We start from the raw sequence: 22,819 nt of genomic DNA on the forward strand, positions 1-22,819 counted from the left end.
CTACTAACTGGAAATGATGAATGACAGTGACTATTCTTCTCATCAAATCAATCTAAGTTCTACCTTCCAAACTGGTCTCTAGAAAGGAAAATAAAGTTAAAAATTAATTAAAGGGCCCTGGGTGGTGTGGCTCAGTAGACGAGCGCCCACCTACAAACCAAAGGATCAACTGGTTCGATTCCCAGTCACCAACTCAAGTTACATGTCTGTTTAACTCCCTCTGGTTGTAATTTTCCTACTGATAAACTAAGAAAATCAAAATATTTTCAATCTAATTAACATTCTAAAACTATATACCATATCCCAAGTATTTTTTAATTATTATTTAACACACCTTGAGGTCCATCTGGATTTCCAAATTCTTCCCAATTTTTCCGGGACTCTTCATCAGTTAAACTAGCACCAAAGAACAAAGTTTAATAGTTAGAAAGCCCATATGAAAAACAAGTACTCACACATACAAACTCTTACTAGCCAACTAACTCATTTCTTAAAGACATTAATTTCAGAAAATCAAGAAAACCCTCTCTGACATTAGGGGGGGAAAAGGAAATAGAGGAGCAAGGAATTCTGGACCAAAAATACCAACTATTGAGACTTGAAACAAATTCCCAGTTGCCTCGTGGGTCTTCAAGTTAAGCCACTTCGAGCCAGAAAATGAAACTTTAAAGTCTGATACATTTTTCTCAGAAGGCGGGGAGAATTATAGTTGCCCATTTTTCTTACATGCTTACACATTTTCCAAAATTTCTTCAATGAACATGTTTGCATTTCAATAATGATACATATCTATTTTCTAAATATAAAATTAATTCATAATTAATAATCCCTCCAAAACTGGCACTCTATTTTCAAAAAAGGAAAAGAAAAACATCTATAAACTCCATTGCAATGGGAAAGGTCATTTACCTTGTACTGAGACCACACTTTCCCCAAAGCCAACTGCTCATAGAATTAGAAAAATAGTCTGCTACAAGAACACTCTGGCAAGATTTATTCAAAGTGATGAAAAGCAAGGACCTACAACCAAGATTACTCTGTTCAGCAAAGCTATCATTTAGAATGGAAGGGCAAATAAAGTGCTTCCCAGACGAGGTAAAGCTAAAGAAGTTCATCATCACCAAGCCCTTATTACATGAAATATTAAAGGGACGTATTTAGGAAAAGATCAAAATTATGAACATTAAAATGACAACAAACTCGCAACTATCAACACCTGAATCTAAAAAACAAAAAGAAAAAGAAACTAAGCAACCACTAGAATAGGAATAGAATCATAGATATGGAGATTATCTGGAGGGTTATTGGCTGTGAGGAGGGAAGGGGAAGAAGGGGGAAAAGGCATAGGGATTTAGAAGCATAACTGGGTAGGTACAAAATAGACAGAGGGATGTTAAGAACAGTATAGACAATGAAGAAGCCAAAGAATTCACACGCATAACCCACGGACATGAACTAAGGTTGGGGTGGGGCAGAGATTGCTGGAGGGAAGAGAGAAATCAAGCAAAGGGGGGAAATTAGGAAACTGTAATAGAATAAGCAATAAAATATACTTTAAAAAATGTTTAAAGAAAAAAAGTAAAATAGCCACTAAAGCAGCAGCTTCCTAACATAGGCAATATGAAAGTGACAGTGATTTTTTTTTAACACCTGAATATAAATGTAACCGCTGACTTAGGCAATGGCTAAAGGTACAAAGTAAGAGTGGTTTTATTTCAGCTCTCATACAGATGTTAAAAAAAACAATAAAAGAAAATTTTATTTCCTTCAAATACTTTACAATGTTAAGGAGATAAGGCAGAAGCACACAGATACACACACACACAACAATAAAATAAGGAAGGCATTTCTGGAGACCAAAAGATTATGTTTATGTTCAAATCTAATTTTGGCCATATTTCTTTTTTCCCAGAACATACACTTAAGATACCATGTAGATTCTACTCAACCAAGTTTTAGATTGAGAGAGAGAGAGAATGCAGAAGTACCTTTATAAAACAGCAAAAATTTTCGATAATTTGAAAATATTTTTAAACTTACTGATTTAGCCATTCATAAAAAATAAGTACCTCAACATCTTTAGTCCTTATTTAACTGTGCTTCTACTTAAACTATTTAAACTCAGACCACAGTCAAATACAGGAGCTAATGGGATGCATTAACAGAGAGATTTCAAGTTAATAAGGAGTGGTGCTAAGATTCCTTTCTGTTGAGGGATGTTTCTCAAAAAATTTTGCCCCAGTTTACCTGTACAATTGTATACCCAAAGCTTCAGCTATTCTTTCTTTCAGTATTCTGTCTTCTAATCAGATTCTTTTTCCCAAAATTTTTATCTCTGTCCCCTCTGCCTTTCTGCTGATGACAGCACAATAATAAGCTGCTCTATTCTCTATTCCAGGGGTGTCAAACTCATTCTCACCAGGGGTCACATCAGCCTCACTGTTGCCTTCCAAGGACCAAATGTAATTTTAGGACTATATAAATGTAACTACTCCTTAACCAGCAAGAGCTCGGTGCTGCTGCCAGGTAGAAACAAAGTGCCTAGCAGGATTAAGTGAGGTAGAGGGCTGGATTCGCACTTGGGCCTTGTGTTTGCCACCTGTGCGCTATACAATACCCTCAGATTTTGCAAAATAAAGCACAGCTCACACCATAAAAGCATTTGATATTTAACCCATACATGTACCTGATTACAATTCCATTAATTCTTGCATTAAACCAACTTGTACAACTGCAGTGTGACAGGCACCATGCTAGATACTCAAATAAAAAGATCCATCAACTTTTTAAAGCCAATGATTTCTTTGCCACTTACTAATGCCTTATCATAATTCTATTCCCAAGACTAATGTATTTAAAAGCTAGGTGATTCATTAATTCATATATAACAAGCTTAAACAAACCCAATGATGCTAACATAACTTTTTAATAAAATTCAATGAGTATAAAGTTTCCTAAACATGATTATATCCCTTAATTTTGGAGGTACAAGGCTATATCATAGATCCAAATATAAATCTAATGGAATCTGTGCCCTTTGCTCTGGAATATATACACATTTACAAATATAAATAAATTCTATATACAATTTTGGGATCCCAGATTATAAATCCTGATCTAGAGAATGCTTTCATTAAACTATATATCAGACTCAGTTGGCTATTTAGAGCTAAGTTACATATTTATGTGTACAAACACGTGAAAACATGTTTTTAAAAACTGAAATACTTTAAAGTAACATCTCTGCTGCCCACTTATTATAAAGTAGCTTGAAGATGGGTTTTTACACCTGAAGGCCAAATCCCAACTGTATCCAGAAGAATGAACCAGAAAATTAAATAGTTGATCTAACTCCTCAAAAATAACTGGACTTCCTCTCCTTTAAGTTAAAATCTGGTATGAAAAAATAGGAGTGACCTAGCTGGTTTATTTAATGGGCAAATAAAGGAAAAGACAATATCCTGAATAACCAAAACAAATTCTAAAAAGTTTATATCAAAGCCTATAACTTTTACATTCCAGAAGGTGCTTGAGTTATACTTATGTTCCTAGAGTTATACATAAGATGGTACCTTCAATTCAATCAGTTAGAACTTTTATTTACTAAAATGTACAGCCTTATCTAATTTAGTTATACTTGTACAAGTTACAAGATCTCAAAGTCTGGGTCTCATAATCATTTACTTCTTCATTTGTGTGATATAGACCATCAACTAAAGCATCTTACATACAAAATATTCTAATATCTCGATCATGTAACTAAGTTAAAACTAAAGGCCACATTTTAGTCTGTTCTTTTTAGAATAGTAATTATACATAATAAAGAGATTTCCAGTAATATGAGAACAAACTCATGAACTTGAAAATGGTATAGTACCTTAAGATAGGGTGGAACAAAATAGCTGCACTAAAATTAAAACTGCTAATTAAGTCATCTTGTCTAACTGACTTCCTCTGGAAATCTTCAATTCTTCTTAAACAACCAAAACCAGCAACTAAGGCACTGAAATATTTGTGCAATGAGAGTATGTGCTTGAAGGAGACACAATTTAAAAAGAGGAAAAGGAGACACCAACAAAAAGATGTTAATTTGGAGGACATCTGCTCTGCAGAAAAGAAAATGGATAGTACATACATACTTCAGGAGCTCCTGAATTACAAAATTACATTCATATAGATAACAAGCAATCCACAGAAAGGGGAGAAGAGGAGACACAGTCAGCATACTTTTATCAAGAACAAAAGTAAGACAATTACCCAACTTTTATCATTCACATGCCACTTTTGGTTTGCTATTATATCTGAGTATCCTCTTATTTACTTATATTTGTAAAATTAGCTCAAAAAATTATTACATATCACTGAGTCCTCAAAACACAGACATCTTGTCTGTATTTTACCCTTTAATTCAACAAAGAGCTCTATAGAGATATACCTATCATGAGCCCTAAAAAATCCAGCTAACCTTTATCTCTTGTAACAGTAACGCTCAAGGAATAACTACTTCTAATTTTATATACTTTATCCTGTTTCCCAAAGATAAAAATGGTCTTTACAGAGTTTAAAGAGACAAGCCACACTGCCTAAATAAGAGAAACAGATCTAGTCTAATAAAAAGCCCAGAAATGAAAAAGGCTCAATTCACATCTCACTACTTAATTTAGCTAACTTCGTATCACAGATGCACCACTCTAAGTTACTTAAAGTTAAGGTTTAGATTACAATTTTAGGGTTGCTAGGCAGTTCCATAAATGACAGACTCAGCATATGAGGTCAGCATTTAATAAAAGGGTGTGACAACTATGTTATTTACTATTTTATTCAAATAGAAAATTATCTTTACCACTCTTAAAAATATGTAATGAGCCCCATGACACTTACGCTGCATAAGCTTTTGCTATCCTCATGAACATAACTTCATCACCTCCTTTATCTGGATGATATTTAAGTGACAGCAAACGATATTGTTTCTTAATTTCTGCTACTGTTGCCCCCTAAAAGGAAAAGGTTTTTTTTAGTAAAAATTACCATAATGCAGTAAATACAAAATCCCATTCTGAACCTAAAAAGATGAACTACAATTCTTATCCTATATATTTGTCCCATAAATTTCATCCCATGTACTTTTTAAATAAAAATATAATTATTAGCCCTGGCCAGATGGCTCAATTGGTTGGTGCATCATCTTGTGCAGCAAAAGTTTGCAGGTTCAATTCCAGGTCAGGACAAATACCTAAGCCGCAGGTTCAGTCCTGGTTGGGGCATGTATAGAAGGCAACCAATTCATGTTTCTTTCTCTTTCTGTCACTGCCCCCCCACCATACACACACAAATCAATAAACACATCCTTATATAAGGAATTTTTTAATAAAAATTTAAATATATATACTTATTTTGTCCATTTATTTTATTGAGCACCTACTATGTCCATGCAGCACACTAGGCACTAATGACATAAGAATGAAACTATGAACAACAAAGGTTTGAAACCACAGGTGTACTTATGTGAATTTTGGGGGTATTCATGGGTTTCATATCACAGATTCAATTAACTGCACATCAGAAACGGTAGTTTTGCATTCTCAACCAGTTTCCCCACTGCAAATTGAATACACTGTTTTCCCTCTGATCCAGTGATACAAAGTTATATTCTAATTTTTTTTAAATATTTTATTGATTCTGCTGTTACAGCTGTCCCTCCTTTGCCCCCCTCTTCCCCTCAGACAATCCCCCCACCATTGTTCATGTCTATGGGTTATGTGTGTAAGTTCTTTGGCTACTCTATTTCCTATGCTGTACTTTACATCCCCATGGCTATTGTGACTACTTCTTAATCCTCTCACCTCTTAGCCAATTGCCCCACATCCCACACCCATCTAGTAACCATCAAAACACTCTTCATATCCATAATTCTGTATCTGTTCTCCTGCTTGGTTTGTTTTTTTAGATTCAATTGTTGATAAGTATGCATTTACTGCCATTTTATTATTCATAGTTTTGATCATCTTTTGCTTAAATAAGTCCCTTTAACATTTCATGTAATAATGGTTTGGTGATGATGAACTCCTTTAGTTTTCTCTTGTCTAGGAAGCTCTTTATCTGTCCTTCTAAATGGTAGCTTTGTTGGGTAGACCAACCCTGGCTGTAGGTCTCTGCTTTTCATGATTTTAAATATTTCTTGCCAATCCCTTATAGCCTGCAAAGTTTCTTTTGAGAAATCAGCTGACAGCCTTATGGGAACTCCTGTGTAGGTAACTAACTGCGTTTCTCTTGCTGCTTAGTAGATTTTCTATTTTAACCTTCAGCATTTTCACTATGATGTGTCTTGGTGTGCATCTGTTTACATTAATCTTGTTTGGTACACTCTGTGCTTCCTGGACTTGCATTCTACTTCCTTCACCAAACTAGTGAATTTTTCCTGCATTAATTTTTCTAATAGATTCCCAATTTCTTGCTCTTTCTTTTCTCCTTCCCGCACCCCTATGAGGTGAATGTTGGTTTGCTTGAAATTGTCCCAGAGGCTTCTTACACTCTCCTGGATTTTTTGGATTACTTTTTCCTCTTGTTGCTTTGCTTGGTTGTTTTCTGTTTCCTTATGTTCCAAATCATTGGTTTGATTCTCAGCTTCATCCACTCTACTGTCAATTCCTGTAAACTGTTCATTTCCATTAGCATATCCTTCATTTCTTCCCGGGTCTTTTTTATGCTGCTGAAGTATTCACTGAGTTCCTTAAGCATCCTTAAAGCCAGTGTTTTGAATTCTGCATCTGAAAGATTGCTCATCTCCATTTTGTGTAGTTCTTTTTCTGGAGTTTTCTTCTGTTTTTTCATTTGGGCCAAGTTTGTCTCCTCATTTTGGCAGCCTCCCTGTTTGTTTCTGCACATTAGGTAGAGCCACTATGACTCCCTGTCTTGGTAGCATGGCCCATAGGCTCCACTGGCACAGCCTTCCCTATCATCCAAAGCTGTGTACTCGAGGTGGACCCTTTTTGTGGGCTGAGTACACACTTCTCTTGTAGCTGAGCCTTGTTTGCTGTTGGCAGGTCTATGGGAGGGATTTATCCAGGCCATAAGCTGCAAGGACTGTCTGTGAACACTGACCACTAACGTCCACCCTCCATGGAGGATCAGCTGTGCCAAAGTAGGGTGGTGGTGCTCTGATGTGGTCTGTAGCTGTCCTGGGTACAGAGGCTCTGGGGTTTCCCAGCTGGTGCATGTCAGGATCAGTCACTGCCTGCGTTCTACCCAGGGACCACCTAGCATGAGCTATAAAGCAATCTGCTGATGGCTGCTAATTGTGCTGGGCTTGGAGGTTCCCAGGCGGGGCCAAACTGTGATCCCAAACTAACTGCTGCTAGTGCCCAGCCTGGGGCTGCTAGCTGGAGGTATGGGGCTAGAGGTGGGCCCATAAGTTGGGTGGGGTGAAGCCTTGGATAATAGCCAGAGTGGGGCAAACAGTGTAAGCCAGATTGATGGAGTCTCAGATATAACTCCCACCTGCCAGTTCTGTGGCTCTGTGTGCGGAGGGCTCAAAAAAGGCACAATGGCCTCTACCCACCTGTCTGTCTGACAGAGAGCTGCCTCCAGCTCTTCTTGCTCTGATGCCAAACACTTCAGTTCCTCCCCATATGCCACTGGTGCCTTTCAAGCTGCTACTATGGTGGTGCTGGGGCTCAGAGGAAGTAAGTCTGAGTAAATTCAGCACGGGCCCTTTAAGATAAACTGCCTGGGAGTCCAGTAGTTTTTCTCACCAACTCTAATCCCACTAGTTCTTGCAGCCAGAAGTTATGGGGGCTTCTCTTCCTGGCGCTGGAAGGCTGGGCCAGGAGGCCTGGTGTGGGGCTGGGACCCCTCACTCCCAAGATATCCCTAATTTTTTTCCACCACATGTGGGTATGGAACCCACTCACTCCATGTCTCCACGTCTCCCACCCTTCTAGATTGATGTGGTTTCTTTAGTTCTGTAGTTGTTGGATTTCCATTCAACTCAATTTCTGACAGTTCCGAGTGATCTTTGGTTTGCAGTTTAGTTGTAATTTTGAAGTGGATGTACGAGGAGGCAAGCCATGTTTACCTACTCCTCCATCTTCCATACTCAATTTTTTGACTAGGCAGGACTGACACTCCATCCACCACACTGTCAAGGGTCATATGTAACGGCATATTTAAATAAAATAAAAGGATAGTGACATTTAAATATCAATAATGATCATGGTAAATTAAGTCTGGCTGAAAAAAAGCCTCCAATCAAAGGTTAATTTCCTTTCTAAGAAATAATCTGAAGAGTCTCTGCTGAAGAATATCTGGTTTCATCTTCTTGTCAATATTTTAATATTAAACAAGTACTTAATAAGTTTACCTTAGTTGTTTTCTAATTAGACTTATTTTCTAATCATAAGTTTTTTGACATTGAATTTTCATAGCATCAAACTGCCCCCAAACCTTTTAATCTTTAAAATCTCTCAATGACCATGACCATCACAACACGAAAAGACAAATGATAGGTATACTTTTCTTCTATAAAGCAGAAAGCCAGAAGATAAACACACTCCTTATTTGTGTTACATGTATCTTGAGGTCAAGCCATCTACTGGGCAGTGACTAGAATTAAAAGAAGTAGCTTGGAGAAAAAGTGGAAAGAACATTATATTTAGCTTGGCTAGGACCCCAGACAAGATACACATTTTCCAGGCCTCATTTTCACTATCAGAAAAAAAGGCTAGCCCTGACCAGTGTGGCTCAGTTGGTTGGGCACTGTCCCACAAAGCAACAGGTTGCTGGTCAATTCCCAGTCACACCAGGACACCTACCTAGTTTATGGGTTCAGTCCCCAGGCAGGAAACATATAAGAGATGTGTCTTTCTCACATCTGTTTCTCTCCCTCTCTTTCTCCCTCCCTTCCCCTCTAAAAAATAAATAAGTAAATTAAATGATACTACAAACAAAAAAGAAAAAAAGGCTAGATAACCTCCATCATTCATATCAGTTCTAACTTTCCACTGATATACCTAACAGACTAATTCTCTGTTGGGACCTATCAATCAAGTTCAATCAAGAGATCACCCAAAGGATACAAGCAAGGTTAATCTGAATTTCTATGACAATGAAACCAGTTCTTATAAGACATAAAGAGTTAACACTCCACCTTAGAGTCAACTAACACAGGGTCAAAAGAATTTAATCATTCAACTAACATATATAAGCCTCCTGGTTTTAACTTTGCATTAAACCCACCTTACACATGTCCTTTAAAAATATACTCACTAACCTCTTGTCTTCAAATATTCTGACATTTTAGCAATTACCAATAAATCCTTAATAGGATAGCAATCAACATTTATAGCTTAAAAACCATGTACATTAGAATAATAAATAATAGATTAGATACTTATCTTAGTAAAAAACGACTGACCAAAGTCTTATTTTTTAGGCACAGTTCAATTTCTTTTAGGATGTGGACTTACAGGACATTCATGGGATCATTAAACTAATGTGCATTATATAAAAATACTACTTACAGGATCCAAATTTAATACTTCATAAGGATTGTATTCTTGATATTCTCGGTCTGTTTTGGAAACTTTGTATGCAAGGAATAAGAATAACGCCCATCCTGCAAGCAGAACTACTTTCCTGTTTAGAAAAAAGATAAATGAAGTATAAATAAATACATCTATATGGTTTTCCTTTAAGAGACATAATGGCAAGATCAAGGCATAAAACAATCTAAAGTAGTCTCATTACTATGCTTATTGACTCAAATTCTAAACTCCTGTGATATAGCAAGAAAACAAAGTATTTTTCACCTTGGAAGTCTCCAGAGTCTTGTAGAGTGCCTGGCATTTAATATTCTCTCAGTTACAACTTGCAGAATTTTAAGTGCTAAAGTAAATCCAGCTTATTAACTTATTGGATTACTACATTTGATCAAAATATATTAATACCAAGTATTTAGTAAACCATTTAATGTAAAAAAAAAAAAAGAATTGTTCTTGACCTTCCAATAATACTTTTAGAAAGATAAACTACAAAAATAATGGGTCAATTGTGCAAAGGTGAATAAACAGACTTGTTTATAGTAGTGAAACTTTGGATACAACCTAAATGTCCATTTATAGGGAACTAATTAAATTAATGAAGATAGAGCCACACAATGAAACATATTTTAGTCTACAGCCATACCATCCTCAATGCACCCAGTCTCATCTGATCTTGGAACATTTTTTAGCCAAAGATATAGAAAGATGTACATAATAGGTTAAAAAATTATATAGAAGAGCACATAATTTGGGGAAAAAAATAATTTCTTCTCTCTGATATGTTCTGTTTAGTGAAAACATTTAAAAGACTGATATCAGCGCTGGAGAGATTAAAGAAAAGGAACGCTCATATACATTACACTCTGAAGGAAAATCTGACAGTAAGGTATCAAAAAATCTAAAAAAGTACATACCCTTTTAACTATCCATCTACTTTACTTCAACAAACTTAGAAGGAAATAAACTAGAATTAACTAAAGAAAAGTGTAAAAGGGTGGTTACAGATATAAATAACGGCCCAAAAAAGTATGCACATAAGTGCCTATTAATAGAGTACTAGACAAATAAATTAACAGTATATCCACACAGTGAAATACCATCTAGCCATTAAAAACACTTGTGGTGGAAAATTATCTACCCTTGTACTAGTATTATGAAATTTTTTTAAAAACAGGTTTCAAAGCTGTATGTACATGTAGTATAATATTTTTAAATAACTTTATTATAAACAAAAATATAGAACAGTAAATCATCTTAACAGTGGCTATCTTCAAGTGATGAAACTTGAAGATATTATTTGTTTTTTTATACCCTTTGTATCAAAATTTGTTACACTAAACAGGAACTGTTAAACAAAGACAAAACGGATCATAGGAAGCCTAAACAAACAATATCAGAGTGAACTGTTTTCCAAGACAGAAAGAAAATGTTCCATGTGTTTAAGCTCTCGTTAGGAACCTAGCTTTGGAATGAGACTCTAGAATCCAGTTCCAACTCACCTGCTTACCTTTATCACCCTGACTTTTCAAACAAAATAAATCCCCATCTTCCAAAGTTCCCTAAGCCTGTCCCACTATCATGCTTTTGCTCTTTGGTCTTTCTACCTAGAATTCCCATTTCTCACCTCTCCCTACCCAAACTCTATTGACCCTTCGAGATTCAACTCAGAGTGTTCACCCCCTAAGAAGCAATCCTTAATCTTCATCAATGGGGAGACTGTGGTTACAGTCACAAAGAAGCACAAGCCGTGTCTTTCTTCCTCAGACTCACTGTAAGCTCCTTGAGCACCTGGATAGGATCTTAATTAACTTTTGACTAACTTCAGAGTAGCTTAAACACAGTTAGCACTGAAATGCAAATTTCTTTCCATCTGGCCAAAATAATTCTCTAAGCCTCACCAAGGGCATAATAAATTCTGCAAGCTGCTTTCCACATGTCTACATGCCAGAAGAAGAAAAAAGGGAGCCCGTGCTGAGCACTCCCATTTTCCCCTGGCTATCTAGGGAGAGGCAGTTACAAACAGGGGCACTGGAACAAAATTACCTGAGGCCAAACCCCAGCTTCACTGCTCCTAATGGAGAGGTCTTAGCAAGTTGCTTTTAGTCTTTTAAAACTCAGTTCCCAACGTTTGGGGTAGGTGTGAGAATCAACAGAGATTAGGTATCTAGAGCACCTACAAAGTGTCTCAGAAACAGTAAATAATAAACTCATTAGTTACTGACTGCTACTAGTAACTCCACTCAAATCTCAGCTTCCGACCTCATTACTCAGGGAAGCTTCTCTGTCTCCAGCCAGAGTTAAGAGTCGTTCCTTCAGTCTTTCATGGCATCCCCCTCACAACCCTTGCTAAACTCTATTAACATTATTTGTTTACTTGCCAGTAGCTCCCAAGACTGTAAGTAGTTGAAACATATATAGTTGTTAATCACAGCATACCGGCACCTAGTATAACACCTGACACATAGTATACATAGCAGGTGCACAGTAACTGCTTATTGAATAACAAAAATAATTTAAAACAGTAATTTTTAACTCAAACCCAAAGCTTACTAATACTCCCAATATGCTAAAAAATACATAGAAATATACTCTATTCCCACACAAATTAATAACTCCACATTTTCTTTTACCAACCTTCCCAACAGGCTAACAAAGCTCAGAAAAACAAAGATAAAGGTGAAATTGAAAACCACTAAAGCAAGATTTAAAGGCAAACAAAGGTAGAAAGAAAGAGGAACAAAAAACCTAGGAATATGTTACACCCCTTGTTAGATGTCTTACTTGTAACACCTGGTTCTCTGAGCCAAAGAATCAAGGGAGGAGAGCACAGACTCAAGACAGAACCACCACGCCGATGAAAAAATTCCCACAACCAATAAAACTGTGCTCTAATTTCCCAAGGGCCAAAGCAAAAGTAGAAAGATACCAGACTGCATCATCCTCTGTGACCAATTTTCTTAACCATGAGGAGGCTGCAGTCAAAAAAATTACAGTGTAGGTCACATGTATTCAGGAGACACATTCATTACTAGTATGTGCTGAAATGCGAAAAAAAATTTTAAAACACCACAAACACACAGCTAGTCATGTCCTTGAACATATCACCTGATATATGTAACAATACTTAGAAAGCATTTTTGGTTCCTCTAAAAAGATAAGCATTTTTACTACAAACAGCTTCAGTAATTAACTCATGAAGTCTTGATTTTTTTTACTAAGCATATTTTAAAAATTACTTTAGAAGCAACTTCCAGAAGTTAAGAGTACTACACAATGACTGCTCAATTTTGCTTCAGGGTTAAATAGCAAAAGATGTTTGATAGTTTCTGACCTTATCCAAATTGTTACTAGAATCTGTGTAACTCTTCCTTACTTAAACATCCTTTTAATCTCTATCTCCAATTAAGTAAACCAGTTTATTCATCACTAGAGAACTTCATAGAGTTGGGGGTTTTTTCTTGAAAAGTGAGGTTCAAATACCTACAGTGTTGACCAAAGCCCAGAAAAGAGGGGACTGGGAGGCCAAAAATATTTGTCTTGCTGCTTCATAGAGCTTAATTTAAAATAAGGAGCAACAGCAAAAAATAAACAGTGAACATAAAACTTCTCTTATAAACACTTATTTATTGTGACTTTTAGTTTCAAATCACTGAAGAACGCAACACCAAACGCAAGATTTCCCCTCCCTCTCCAAAGGGACTAAACCAGGTAAAAAGTCAAGCCTTACAAAGAAAAACTATTTAAACTCCCTGAAGTTGCTAACTTCCTGTTAGGTCTTCCCCTCCTACCTACTGGATAGGTAAATGTAGTTAATTCATAAGCCACAGTCCTCCAATAATGGCAAGTCTTTCCTCTGTTATCAGTTCCATCTATTCCCTCTAAACTGAGACTTAGGGTGAAGATCTGAAGCCTAAACTCTAAACCAGCACACCCCTTCGCCTCACAAAATCAAACAGGCCTGTTTAAGCAGATGGGCCTGCTGAAATAAAGGGTGCTGGGTCCCCAATCCACCCCTTCTGGCTGTACAACTTTGGTCAAGTTACCTCATTTTCTCAGTCACAGTTTCCCCATCTGAGAAAAAGCAAAAACATCTGCCCTGAAGTTAATCTAAAACTAATGAGATAACACATAAAGCCATAGCACAGAACCTGGCATACAGTATATGCTCAATAAACTTTATCACCATGAAATACAAACCTGATCATGTCACCTCCCAGCTTTGGATAATCTTTAAAAGATTGTCCTACAGTCTTTACGACTAAAATTCCAATCCTGACCCAAGATGTACAAAGCCTTCCCTTCAGGTTTAACGCTTCTCTCTCCTGCTCCCGAGTCAGAAGCACTGTGTTTTTGGACTATAAGACGCACCCCCCAAACCCTGCAAATCTGGGAGGAATAACAGTTGTTAATGCTGCTGTTGAGTTCTGTTTACATTTACATTAGTGAAATATTATGTTATTTATGTTATTAAATATTTTACCACATTTTTTGCTTCAAAAAATTTTTTCCCATTTTCCTACTCTAAAACCTAGGTGCATCTTATGGTCCGAAAACACAGTACACTCTCTCTCCTTTGAATTTATAAACCACTCTGTTCAGACAGCTCTCAAATTTACTATTCACATCTTACCCTTACTAAGGCCACAATTTCTTTACAGATACATATTTTATTCATTATTATACCCCCACTTTAGATGATATTTAACAAAAAGTAAACACTAAGATTTTTTTTATTGCAACCAATTACTTACTTTACTGTAGGAATAATATTTGGCTGGGGGTTTAATAACCGTAAACGATACCACATACATCTTCCATACACATTTCTGATATTCTTTAATCGAATTTGCTCTGTCAAAAAAAAAAGGGTGATAAGTTAAATCATTTTTCAGTGAAAGCAAAACTAGACTTAACCCCGTATTAATCTTCATCACCATGCTAATATTTTCCTGAAATATGAAAGTACTGCCTACTTTAAATGACCTTTAAGAAAAATCCACAAGACAGAACAAATAATCTATCTGGCAAATTTTATTCAACTCTTGAATATTCAACTTTCAAGGAAGGTACCAAGGAACCGTTTTTCATGTGAGACTTCAATAACTGCCAACTGAAAAATGTAGCTGACTTGCACCCAAAATATTTAGTCACATAATCAGTAATTTCTGAGACATTTTCTCCTCCTCTCCCTTCTGCTAAAGAAGGAATAAAAAACATGAAACAGTTGAAACCTGTGGTTTATTAAGGAAGCTAAGCAGAAATGATAGTTTTCAAACATGAAAATTATATTAAATTAGAAAAGTCACCCAAACCCATAAAAAGTTAAAATAGATTCATATAAGAGTTATGACAAAAAGTATTATTTTAATCCCCAGGAAAAACCTGCAATTCAATAAAAAAGAATTTAAACCAAAACCAAAATATCACATAGACTTTTACTATAAAAAAACTACAATCACTTGGTTTGATTAATGCTCCCAAGTTTTTTTTTAAATACCCATTCACAAAGACAGCATGCAGAAAGCAAAGAACAAAGAAGCACCTCCCCCTCACAAAGTCAAAGCCAAAACAAAGGTTCAGAAGGCCCAGAACGCAGTGCTATAGAGCATCCACAGCCATGCACAAAAAAAGAAGTTCCACATTTTATTCACCTTCTGGCCCAAGACACTGCAAAGACAGCCAAAAAACCTCAAAAGAGCAACAAGCTTGACAACTGTGCCATCATCAGGTTCCCCATTAACACTGAAGTCAGCCATGAAGATAGAAAACAAAAGCACACTTGTGTTCACTGTAGTTGTCAAGGCCAAAAAGCACCAGATTAAACAGGCTGTGAAGAAGTTCTATGACAATGACATGGTCAAGGTCATATGCTGCTCAGGCCTGATGGAGAGAAGAGGGAATATGTTCAAATGGCTCCTAACTATACATGACGCTTTGGATGTTGCCAACAAAACTGAGATCTAAATTGAGTCCAGCTGGCTAATACGAAATATAAATTTTTTCATGGTATTAAAAAAACTACAAAACCACAGTCCTTAAATGAGATGTCAGATAAGTAAAAGAACTTTACATATAATAGAATGGTCTCCGAAGCCACCATGTAAGAAGTCCAACTATCCTGATATCACCATGCTCTTAGGAAAGCATCCACATGGGAGAGAATATGGCAGGAGGCATCAGAACCAGGTATGGTGCAGAAGGATCCATGTAGGGGAAGGGTGGTGGCAGAAAAAGTAATAAGCAGATGAACTGATCACATAACTAACTACAGGGGAAGGCAAAAAGTAGGTTTACAGTTGTGAGTATATGAAACAGAGTTTACTCTTGCTTTTATTATTTAGTATTGTACTATTTATTATTGTTGTTAACCTGCTTTTGCCCATCCTTGTATATTAGGATAACTGGAATCAGTTTTTCACTGTCATATGTACCAGAGAAGGGTCTGATATATACATTAAAAAATAGAAAACAAGAATGAACTCATGGCATTAAATTGGAATAGACTAATACAGATGTAGCTCCATACACATACATACATATTTCCTAGCTCTATCTGACAAATTAAAATAGTGAGATCTCAATAGTAGTGAGCACACCTACCACCCAGATCTTGACTTCTAAATATCATTCTCCACTAACAAGAACCAGAGATCAAAGTATCTTCCCACACACACAAAAAAAAATTACAAAAGAGAAAAGAATGATTTCACAGTGGGGAAGTATGGTAAGCTCAATCCTCACCCTCACCCTCTCCAAAATGTCTTCATCCTAATACCCAGAATCAGTGAATATATTAACTTACATGACAAATAGGACTCTACAGATGTGACTGAATTGAAGATCTTGAGATAAGGAGATTACCCTAGATTACCTGGTGGGTCCAATAATAACCACAGGCATTCTTATAAGGAGGCAGGAGGATCAAAGACAGGTGATATGACAATGGGAGCAGAGGCTAGAGAGATGTCCTTTGAAGATGCAGAGAGGGGCCACAAGCCAAGGAAACAGATTCTACTCTAGGGCCGCCAGAAAGAACCAGCCCTGCCAATACTGTAACTAGTCTGAGAAAACAAATTTTGGACTTCTGGTATCCAGAACTATAAGAGAATAAATCTGTGTTGTATTAAGCCACTAAAATTGTGGTAATTCATTATAATGGCAACATGAAACTAATACAGAATACCTGGCAGTCACCACCTTCATCAGGTTATCAGTGAACATCACCAGCAATAGGGCAAAAAAAAAACATACGATCTGACAGAAGGCAATGAGAAGAACACAGAATCAATTTTGTGAAATTTCTGCCTGAATAATCATTAAAAAATATATATACATCAAATTCAGGTTCATTCTATAAAATATTTGGCCAGTAAACTTTAAAGTCAAGATAAAAAACTGAAGAACTGTTTCAGACTTAAGGAACATGTCAACTAAATGTGATGTGTGACTATGAATGGGATCATCCACTATAAAGGACATCATTGAGACAAGTGACAAAACTTGAATGGGATCTGAGAATGAAATGATAGTAATGATAATTTTCTGATTTGCATTGTTAAAATATGGACACTTCGAAAATACCACTGGAGATTTTTTCATCTGTGTTTCATTACATTAAGCCTTCACAGTCTCTCATTTTCGGGTTTGAAACCAAGGAAACCGCTGATAAAGTCATAATAACAAAGCTGAAGTCTATTAGACAGACAGCTTGATCTATTCAAAGAAATGACATTCTCCCAATGTCATTTCTTTGACAAAGACAAGACAAAGTACACATGGTTTTCAGCCCCCACAGTCTTGTACAATATGTACACTATACCTCACTCTTCCAGTCCAAAACTTAAATCTTACCTTTTCAGAAGAAGGTTTAAGTCAGACAATAAGTACTATAGGGTATGGTTTATACCAAAGCATAATGGCATTGAGATTTCAACAACTAAATATTCATAGTACACATTCCAAATCTCTATATGAATAACCTCTGTCAAAGTATCACAAGTCCCTCCAGACAATTTTTATATGACACTTAGAAAAATAAAAAGAAGTTCACTTATAAACTTCTAGTTTATAAAATTACTAGTTCCATGGCCAGTAAAAATGTTAGTAATATTATTAACATATGTTATGTTAGTAATATATGTTACAGTTCCTTAAGAAACTATCCACATTTATAGAAAAGGGAAATTACAAGGTCATAAAAACAGTTCTGTAGTTTAAAAACAACGTAACATATTATGTTTGCTCTCAGCAGCTGAACATAAAGTTTACATGTCTGTGGGAGTAGTCCAGGTTTGGGGGGGGAGGTTATTATGGTTATGCTTCATAAGCTGCACAGTGCCTTTGCTAAAACAGTCACATCCATCTGTCCGTGCCAGGATAATCTGCCAGGCTGCAGCATAACTGAGTGAACTCATAGCATCACATTCCTAGAACCCAAAGAGTTAAAAGAGTATTAGCCAGGTCTGAAGTCTTCAAACCTCTGAAACTGCTTACCACAACAAAAATATTTTTAATCATGTACCTTCTTGTAGATTCCTAATTTGGCATCTAAAATTTTTCATCATAAGCCCTGGCCAGTGTGGTTCAGTTGATTGGAGTGTCATCCCATACACCAAAAGGCTGGGGGTTCAATTCCCAGTCAGGGCACATACCTAAGTTGAGGGTTAAACTTAGCCCACAAATGGGGGGGGCAATTAATCGATATTTATGTACTTATTTATTTCTCTTTCCCTCTCTCTCATCAATAAACATATTTTTAAAGCACAAAAATTTTCATAAGTTCAGACAGTTGCAATAGATGCCATCTCTGACATGAAGTTGATATTTTAAAGTAAAATAGTTCCATTGCTTTTAAATGCACTGATACCTAAAAAACATACCATTATCATCATCCATTTACAAAAATTCATGAACAAACCCTTCATTCTACTTCCCCCATATAATTTTATCCTAATTTACTTTTACCCTGGTAAGACATTTGTTACAATACTGACACATACTTCTTAAAATTAATTTTTTCTAACACTATGACTATTACATTTTCCCAACTTTGTATTTCAAAAATTTTCAAGCCTTCAGCAGAGTTCAAGGAATATTAAAGTGAAAAATATCTTTAACCTAAATTAACCAATTGTTAACATTTTGCAACTGTGGCTCTATCTCTAGCTTCCTCTTTCCTCCTCCCTCCTTTTATTCTCAATTATTTTACAGCAAGTTGCAGACATCAAGACATTTCACCCCTAAATGCTTTGGCACACACCAAAGATTTATTACATATCATAAGTTTACCGTACGTAAGTTTCACATCTATAAGGTTTCACATGTTAAAATTTCTGACACTACAGTTTTTGATATTATCCAGGCAACAGAAATATTACAAATTGATACATTATTAAAATAAGAGTAAAATATGTTATGCTTTCACTTATAAGAAACTTGTAAACATCCTATATGTAAAAAAAAGTTAAAAGTCTAAATAATATAACTTATTTTAAAAAATAAAAAGTACACTTCTGCCTATGTGGCAAAATATAAATATAAAAGATAAAATAGCTTTATTTTCTACTTTAACTATATCTTGCCAAAATTTGAAGTTGCAAATTACCTTGGATCAATCAATTTACAGAAAATATATGCTGTGTAACCTAACTGGCAAAGGCAGTCCTCACTGTTAAACCAATGAAATGAAAATTAAGCAAACACAAATTGGTCAGAAAAGTCTGATTTCAGTTTTTAGTTCAGATAAATATATCTAAAAATTTTGATATTTTGAGAACTATAAAAATCACTTGCAAATAAATATGAGAACATGCTTTTTAATGCAGATTAAAATTAAAGTCAAATGATATACAAATAATTTATTTAAAAGAAAAAGATGTACCACACTTCTCTTTCTAAAATTCAAAGACTCCTAAAACTATTCCTAAATCCTAAAGTATCCAAGAAAATGGTACCAAGAATCGAAAGGGTACATTCACCATTCTAAAAAGTCTAAAAATTATTATATAACAGTTTCTTCCACCTATCCAAAGCCTATCTGTAGCGAGTTGTGCACATATCATGGTTGGGACAATCAAGCTGTGGAACTTGACTGCTTTATTCTTAAAGACTGAAAGAGCCAAGAACAAAAACAGCCTGGAAAAGATAGCTTCGCCCAGCCACCCACCAAATTTCAATTAATGGTAGTTCAGTGCACTCAGAGGTCATTGTGAGGCAAATCTCACAATCTCAAGTGTTATCACTAAATAACCTTTGTGAAGACCACTTTAAAAATACAGCAAGTGGCTACATTATGGAGATTAAAAATGTGTACCTGCAGGATGATCAAAATACCAAATGTTACATAATGACACACCTGTGGCTTAGAATAAAATTTCCAGTGACTGTATCACCTTCAGAACCTAAAAGTGCCACATCCCGAACAAATGTAAACAAAACATACATATTCTGAAGAACTGTTAGGTGAGTCAAAAAATAGCTCTGGTGATCACAAAGACACTGAGGTTGAATACATGAAGAACTTGAAAATTATTTCCTGAAATATTAAGGGATAAAACTTTTTTTAATCTTCACCGTAGGATACGTTTATTGATTTTAGAGCAAGAGAGGAAGGGGGAGAGTGAGAAACATCAATGTGAAAGAGAAACAATCAACTGATGAACTTGCCCCAGCCTGCAACCTAAGCATGTGCCTGACTCATGATCGAACCCGAAACCTTTTGGTGTACAGGACAGCGCTCCAACAAACTGAGCTACCTGGCCAAGGCAGGGATAAAACTATTTTTAAAGTACTATATTTCATAGTATGTGATTTTTAAATATGCAACTAAAATTTATAAATTAAACATTTTAAGTAGATATTACTTCATCCTTAAAAGGACATATATTCAAACTGACCAAAAAAATTTGTTTTCATTTCATTGAGAAATAGAACTGTATATCAGATGTTGTCACTTCTCTGCTTATAAACTTTCAATAGTTTCCCACTGCATCTAAAATCCCAGCCTCTTACCCGGACTTACAGATATGATGCATCACAGCTCCCGCTGATTTTACCCCAGATTATTCTCGTCTGCCACTCTGGTCTTCTCTGTTCCTGGAATATGCCCAACTCTCTTGCTTTAAAAGCTTTTGTACACAACTCTTCCTCCAGCCTGAAAAAGGCTTTTCCTACCCAATTCAGCTCTTTGAATGGCTGACTCTCTTTTGTCATTCAGCTTGAAGAAATGTTCTCAGGAAGATTCTCTGAATACTCTGCTTCTCTACAAAGTATTTATCATTATCTGATATTTTTTATTGCTCATATGTGGTATGTCAATTGCCTCTCCATACTAGGATGCAAGCTTCAAGAGAACAAGGATTTCATCTATATTATTCACCCTGATATCCCAGTGCCTAACACACAATATCTGACAAATAGCGGGTGCTTAATAAATTTGCTGAATGTATTTAGGAGATAGGAATGTATTTAGGGGGTTGTCATTTAGGGGGTATCCCAAATGACAACCCCCTCACCACTCTGGGGTTATGAATGTACCTACACACAATGTATGGTAAACAGTGGGTGCTTAATAAATTTGTTGAAAGTATTTAGGAGATAGGAATGTATTTAGGAGGTGATACATCCCCCATCACTGTGGGGTTATGAATGTATTATTCCACTTAAAAAAAAATGAGGCTCAGAGAGGTTAAATAACTTGCCCAAAGTTACAGATGGTACCAAAGGAATACCAAGTAATCACTAAAGAAAAGAGATAGGACTTGTGCCCAGGTTAAATTCATAGATCTGTATAATTAATCACTTTATTTTAACTACCTTCCCCAAATAAAATAACTAGATTGCTTAAAATATACTGTGTTCCTCTTCTCATTAATTCAATCACAACTATCCCAACCAGATCTACAAAGCAGTAAATATAATATGCAAGAAATCCAGGTCTGATTAATAGTTGCTGATAAACTAGCTGCTCCTAGTTTGTTCAATCAATAACTACTGAAATGTTCAATCAGTAACTACTAGATTTAACTAAACAGGCAAAAATCTAAAGCCAACAAGATCTGGAGTCTAAATAAGAAAACTCCTCCATCCATACTGACACAAACACAATTCCAAAATGAAAGGAACATCTTCTTAAGATAATGAACAACACCACTTTTCAAAGAAGCAATGTGATGGTGAGACTGCAAAACTATTTCTTATCAAAAGTCTGTTAATAGGAAACATTTTTAAAAAGAAAGTCCAAGTACAATATGGATATATTTGTTATCACCTTATTTATAGGGAACCTATCCGTGTGGCATGGCGAATGTAGCCCAGCCCCTGATTCGGAAAACTGGCGAGCAAGCCAGCTTGCCCAAGCCCACAGATAGGTTTTCCCATGGGGAACCAGGCCTGCATTGTACCTAGGTTGCCTGGAAGCTTGCTTTTTGCTAACACTCCCTCACACTGAATTGAAGCAACAAATGTTTACTGCATACCTTTAAAGTAACTTCCTAAAATTTATGCTAAACCTCCCAAGTATGGAGTGCAACCAGGTCAACCAGGTTGCAAAATGCAACCTTTTGCATTTGCAAATGCAAAAGGATATTTGCATTTGCAAATATCCTTTTTCTTTGAAGTAATTAGCAACATTCTTTCCTTTGTTATCTGTAAAAGAAAACCACCTAAAGTGAAACTGTGCATAGTAAATACAGACCATCCAGGATGTAATGTGCCCAGAAAAGCAATAAAAGCCTGTCCAGGCAGGGGTCCGGGCCCTCTCTCTCTCAGAGTGGCCATGCTGTCTCTTTTTCTCCACGGGACTTCTGCAGTCTGTGTGAATTTGTTCACCACAGCCACAACATATGGACCCCATTGGCCAGAGTCTGCATCACTTATTCATGTCTGCATAAAAACTATGATTAAGGAAACAAGCATCTGAGAAAATAAAAATAAGCTTATTTTTGTTTTTCAGGTTCTCTGAGATCAGGCAAGTATAAAATACGACCTTTAAATAAAAACAACTTTACAGAACACATTTATTAATCCAATGTGTGCACCACATCTATAAAGCCTAAATGTTGTACTGTAATTCACACTGGCAAGTTCCCAGCTGGTTTCCTTTACTGTGTAGGACTTAAGTGTATCTACGCTACATGTCTGATACCCCTTTCCGTCAGAATAAAGCACAGTCGGAATGACTTTATTTTAAAACAACTCAAACTTCTCAGATTTCTAATATCCCTTCTGCTCTAAATTACATATGCACATTCATAAAATATACTCCTTTGAACACAAAGCTG

General features: G+C 36.0%; 1 protein-coding gene across 1 annotated transcript in view; it reads right to left on the reverse strand.

Annotated features, from left to right (window-relative positions):
- The window catches only part of SEC63 (SEC63 homolog, protein translocation regulator), a 71,767-nt gene that overhangs the window by 38,590 nt on the left and 10,358 nt on the right, over window positions 1-22,819 (reverse strand). The window contains exons 2-5 of the mRNA XM_045843304.1: window positions 14,291-14,390; window positions 9,519-9,633; window positions 4,882-4,994; window positions 335-396 (exon numbers count right to left, since the gene is read on the reverse strand). Of these exons, the coding sequence (XP_045699260.1) occupies window positions 335-396; window positions 4,882-4,994; window positions 9,519-9,633; window positions 14,291-14,390 (390 nt within the window). The remainder of the gene's footprint in view (window positions 1-334; window positions 397-4,881; window positions 4,995-9,518; window positions 9,634-14,290; window positions 14,391-22,819) is intronic.

The sequence above is a fragment of the Phyllostomus hastatus genome, unplaced genomic scaffold (assembly GCF_019186645.2).
Source record: "Phyllostomus hastatus isolate PE091 unplaced genomic scaffold, TTU_PhHast_1.1 phas_contig_40, whole genome shotgun sequence".
Classification (NCBI taxonomy): domain Eukaryota; kingdom Metazoa; phylum Chordata; class Mammalia; order Chiroptera; family Phyllostomidae; genus Phyllostomus; species Phyllostomus hastatus.